At 36.5% G+C, this 6000-nt stretch overlaps 1 protein-coding gene across 1 annotated transcript in view; it reads left to right on the plus strand.

Moving 5' to 3' along the window:
- PLPP3 (phospholipid phosphatase 3) overlaps positions 1 to 5313 on the plus strand; it is an 81650-nt gene extending 76337 nt beyond the window's left edge. The window contains exon 6 of the mRNA XM_081946503.1: positions 3361 to 5313. Within this exon, the coding sequence (XP_081802629.1) occupies positions 3361 to 3483 (123 nt within the window). The 3' untranslated portion in view covers positions 3484 to 5313. The remainder of the gene's footprint in view (positions 1 to 3360) is intronic.
- Positions 5314 to 6000: the final 687 nt, after the last annotated feature.

Consider the following 6000-nt stretch of genomic DNA (forward strand, 5'->3'; position numbering starts at 1 on the left):
AGAAGGTTGTGGTGCATTTGAATTTGTCTCGTTGGCATTCAAACACTCTAGTAATAGGTGGAATTTATTGTTTGATTGATTTCCCCAACTGAAAAACAAAAACAATATAGCATTTGTATTTCAACAGCTGAAACATACTTGAATTCTCTATAACATAAATATACTGAGATTTGCTAAAATAAAAATACACTTTAGATTCAGATAATATTACCCATGTAGTTACAAAATTAGGGAGGTCATGAATCTAAATCCATTTCCCTTTCCATCTCAGACTACTTTCAGATATTTCCTTAAGTATTCTTGACCCAATAAAAGTTTTTTAAAATATCTACAGATTATTTCAAATGACTTTGTATAGCAAATTTTTATGGGCAAAGAATACTTTCCACAGGAAATGGAAGTCCAATCTAAAATACCTTGTGGATTTATCTTATTTTTTTTGCACTCCGCATACAAAGTGTTAAGTTTTCCATGACCTTGGAAGGTCATGTTTTACTTTGCATGCACTTTCTGTATGTGTCTGCATAACCTCAAGTTTTCACTAAAGCAAAATACAGTTTAAAAGAGAATTAATGCTATTGCTACCCAGTATTTAAAGCCACACAAAACCATGAGCTGTAGAACAATGGCTAAGGAAGCCAAGAGGATACCCCATCCACAATTTACTCATTTATAAAATTTGGGCCAGATAGAATCTAATCTCTCCATCGATCATTTACACTGCATAATCACCATTCCTCCTGCCACAGATTGATCTGTCATGGAGTTTTCAGTAAATAATGTGGATATAGCTGAGATTAAATGAAGTCTTGGCAGGCCTTCAGCTGTCTACTGCAAAGCTACAGCAGCATTGGATCTGGAACATACATAAGCAATAGTAATAGTAGTTAGACTTATATGCTGCTCCATGTTGCTATACAGACTCTCCGGGCTGTTTACAGTGTTAGCATATTGCTCCCAACAACCTGGATTCTCATTTTACTGACTTTGGAAAACTGGAAGGCCTGCTTTGGCCAAACCGGTAGTTGTTTGGCAACGTGGGTCGCTGGAACTGGCAGTGACCCAGGCCTATCATACCCCCAAACCGGTCCTTGTCTTGTTTTTTGCTTCTGCGCATGCACAAAGTAATTTTTATTGCACTGTGCATGCGCGCATCAAGTGCGCGCATGGCACAGCCACGAGCGAACTGGCAGTAGTGACTGCCGGAACCCACGCCTGGTTTGCTTGCTATACTGCATTCTAACCACTGTCCCACCAGGGCTCTTACAGTTGTACATATACAGTACATTTATTATAATTCGAATGAAATTTGCCCTTTCCAATTGCAAATCTACAGAAAAATATGCCAACAGCACAAAAAAATAAATAGAACAATGAAGAGCATATGGCCTCATTAATTACCTAGGGCCAAGGTTCTCTTTGGAAGTTAGCAATAGTGAGAGTTGCTTACTCTTTGAATATATGCCTACATTAACTTCAGTTCATGCTTTAACAAGTTTAGGAGGAAACAGAATGGAGTTCTATCAGAGTTGTCTAGCACAAGCAATATTTCAATAGATTTCAATAGAATTTATTAGAATTTAGATTCAAAAAATTTCAATAGAATTTAGTCAGAACTTTGTGATAGATTCTGACTATGAGTTGTTCACAGATCTTTTTCTTACAGGGTTTCTCTGCTACTGACCTCGCTCATGCTCTCTTTAGTGGCATTTAGGATATTGTGAGAAAACCTATTTCTCAAAAGCAAAAGAAAAAAGTTCTGGAAGGCCAATTGTCTTTAATTTGACTTAATTTCAAACAAGTGTTAGGATGACAATGAGAAAGAAAGAACTCAAAGATCTTACAATCTAACTATGATTTTTGCTTGCTCTTTTTCTCAACAAAGTTTAATTCCTCTGTGAAGTAACTATGCTTCCGTGCAATATTTAGATGCAGAAATATTATAAAACCATTAGACGTCTCAATTTAACATTTGTATCAATATAATGAATCATTTATTGAATCTTTAATGTGCTTGATGACTTCTCACTTTGGGAAAGAATTTAATGATATACTTTGCTGGCATACTGAGGATGGCAGAGCTTGAACCTAGTCCTGAAAAAAGTCATATAATCTGAACAAAACTGACTCTTCCTGTCTTATTCTACTCCAGTCAACCTTATAAGCCATTATTTTTTGATATTTATAGTATGTCTTGGATTGTAGCTCCCGATCCTTTGTTAACCTCATAGTGTTTGATGAGCAATATTAATCTAATTCTCCCACAAATTAGAAAGTAGAAAAAGTTCTACTTTCAGCGGAAGTGTATAAATAATGCGTATGTGCATCCACATGACGAGGATTTTGATGACTGGAATATTACTGTATAAGTAAGATTAACTTTATTCTGCTGTTTGCAGAACCAGGCGCTGTCTGGATCTCTTCCTTTCTGGCCTCAGAATAATATTTTGCGAGAGAAAAAGCACACCCATTATGTTAGCCTGATAAGATATTCAACTGTTATATTAGAGGAGGATGTTAAAGTTTCCTCTTTGGGATTTTTCATTGTGTGGCTGCCTCTATGAATAGCTAAACGAAGACTTTTTCACATCCGTAACCGTGCTTACCTCATTAGCTATTTCAGGGAAAAGTGGCTGGGAATCTCTGTTAATGCTGCCCCATAAACACTGAACAGTCATCCTGAGTAAGTGTTAATATATTAATCGAGATGAAAAAACGGTGAAGAAGAGGAAGGAGAGGGGAGAGGAAAGTGAAGAAACATCAGGCTAGTCCCTGACTAATAATTGCAGAGAACTGACTCTTAAGGAAAATTTATTAATAGCAGAGTTTGGATTACCAGAAGGAGTGCAACGGCATGATTGTGTGTTGTGATTTAGAAAAGTTGAAATTGGACTATTTCCACATTACCAAACCCTTTCCCCCAAAATTCCTTACTTTAGTACATTCTCTGCCTAGGTATTTCCACGCAAGCAAATTAAAATAGTAAATCATATTGCGAAGAAGGACTAATCCAATAGGAGAGAAAACATCAAGAATGAAAAGGGAAATTCTTATAGATAAGGGAGCAGCGTTGAATTCAATTGCCAAAAATGTATTTTCTGTGTGTTTTTGTCTACGTATCTTGCTTGTTCTCTATTACACAAATTCAGTTCTCTAACATAACTGGGGACTGTATAACTTCTGAACAGCTATTTTAGCCTCTTTTAACAACGTTCACTTCACATACCTGGAAAGAGGTACCACGCTGGGGAATTTTTTTTGCGGTATCATCACTTTATGAATGAGACTTGACTAAAGCCAAATACAGTAGGAGCAAAACTCGTAGACCCTCATTTTAAATATATTTATTTTTATTGACAGGTCTTTTATGTCTCAGACCTCTTCAAGCAGAAAACCAAGATGTTGCCGTCTCCTCCCATCCGGAGGGAGATATTATCACCTGTGGACATCATTGACAGGAACAACCATCACAACATGGTGTAGACATTTGACGTCTTTTTATTTTTATTATTTTGTTTTTTGCAAAATGACTGCTGACAGCAACTACCTGCTGCTCTCAATCTCATCTGACAGTAGAATGTAGGGAGAGATTTTTGCCTGACCGCAAGGTCTTACTCTGTGGCCTTTTTACTCTTTACAACATTTGCATAAAATGGATGTTGTTAAGCCAAGTCAGAGGCAACAATCACAAAACAAGTCAACACATGCAGGAATTTCTAAATGTGCAATTGGCTGAGTGTTCATGTTGTAGTGAATGCTAAATTGTTCATACTGTAATGAACACTAAATAATTGTTAGGAAACTGGCCATCTCTGTTTTCTTTGGTCTTCCTTCCTTCCTTCCTTCCTATGAAGATTTGTAATTTTCTGTTAGGAAAATGGGACGGTGGTGTAGAGAAACAAACCCTCACTAACTAAATTATAGCACTATGTACAAGAAATAAGCACTGACATCGATTGTGGTCACTTTTTAAGGATAATCTCTTACACACACATATATATATCTATATATTTTGGGTTCTTTCCATTCCATACTGTGACTTACTTTGGTTTAGATGAAGCATGCCCTGTAAAATATTAGAAAATATTTTTTTTTCCTATTGTACATTCCCCTGAACATTCCCTAATACCACTTTCTATCTGATGAGGCATAAATTGATTTGGTAAACAGAACTCAGCTGATTCCCTTGTTTGTAAGATTCATTCAGTATTTGTTCTTGCAAATGATACATCTCTAAACATTGGAGAATAGATAGGATTAATCAACTATAGGCTATTTCAAGATATCCAGAATTAAGTATCTTTAATAGGCATTGTCCATAATCCTATTTGGTATCTCTGGCCTGTGTTTACTCAATGGCCCAGTAAATCTTCCTATCCACTACCACTAATGGTGAACTGTATTTTGAACAGTCCCCACTCTCAAAAGATTTTGTGTGTGGACAGTCTTGTTAATGTATGTTAGCACTATGAGGTCTGGGGTTGAAACTCAGAACACTAATCCTCCAGGCAGGTGACGGACTGCTGGGCAGAGCCGTCTTATCCTGATATTCAGTTAAAACTCTTCTTGAATTTCCCATGCCCTGAAGAAAACAGAAGATTTGTAGCTATTCACTAGCCCATTTCCTCCATTTTGTCACTTTTGGGGTGAACTGGACCGCAGTTCCCATTATGATTGGCAGAGCTGAATGAAATGGAGGGACTTGTAGGATATGCATTGAGTGCACCAGGTTGGGGTGCAGCTCTCAAGAAAACCAAGGGCAGGCAAAGGAGATGAATGACAACAGAACTAATTTTGCCCCGGGGGGAGGGGGATTCTGAAAGACAGATGTTTAAAATTTATTTTAAGAAGTAAACTGAGCAGGCTAACTAAGCAGACTGGCCTTTGCACCTCTTTGCCATGCAAAATCCGTCCTATCATTTCAATTCTAGCAAGCTATGTTTTTATATATATATATATAAATATATAAATATTATATAAATAATGTATAAAACATTACAAATTAACTATGTAAAATATTATTTCAAAACAATGTTAGATATATCCACTATGATCATAAACTGTGTTTTGACCTGTGTTTATTTACATGTTGCTGCTTAAAAGGAAAGCATTGGTTTAATTTTTTTTATATAGTCGATTAAAATATTGTAGTTCTTTGGTAGCAATATTTTAATGAAAATAACAACTAAAGACAATTATATCAAATTGTATTAAATTGTCTGTATTTTTGTAATGTTTCTCCTTTCTTTTGTAAAAAGAAGAATATGCAAGACTTTTTGTAGAGTACAGAATTAAAGTTTGTATTTGCAAAAATGTTGTAGAAATGTGTTTTATAGAAAGAATAACAATTTCTTGGGAAAATAATCAAGGGCTACATTCCTATCAAGGGCTACATTCTTCGAACCTGCTTGCCTTGTGCAGGGGACAGAAGCATCAGGAAATTCAGGCAGTTCAAATGAGTATAAAGATTTATTGCAAGCTTAAGCTCTCTACAAGAATCTGATCAGTTGAAAGTCAAGGGAAATGAGTGGGATATAAGAGATACATTCAGTGCGGACTGGACTTGGATCTCTTGCGGGCGCATAGGGACTCATGACTTATTATGCATTTGATCCCTCCCTCAGGCTCAGCCTGATCATCTCCTACAGGAATAGAGCAGTGGGACATACTGGGCCTAATGGGGTAGGATCTATTCTGTCTCCTTCTGATGAAATAATTCTGCTTTTCTTTCTTAGTTATTGTAATCCAATCCTTCATCTCTTCCTTCCTCCCAATGCTGCAACCAGACAGGAAAGGAGCAGGGATGGGGATCATTCATTCTTAACTGAGATCTGACTTGAGCAGTTGGGAAATCATTCTGAGGCTCTCATAAAGCTTTAGTGCTGCAGATTCTTCATTCTTGCTTTACGTTAACCTTGCATCAAAAAAATACAATTACTGGTTAATTTTTTTTTGTTTAAATCATGGTATCTGTCTCAATGCTAATGAAAAGGTATGATA

The sequence above is a fragment of the Natrix helvetica genome, assembly GCF_964273705.1.
Source record: "Natrix helvetica genome assembly, chromosome: 3".
Lineage (NCBI taxonomy): Eukaryota > Metazoa > Chordata > Lepidosauria > Squamata > Natricidae > Natrix > Natrix helvetica.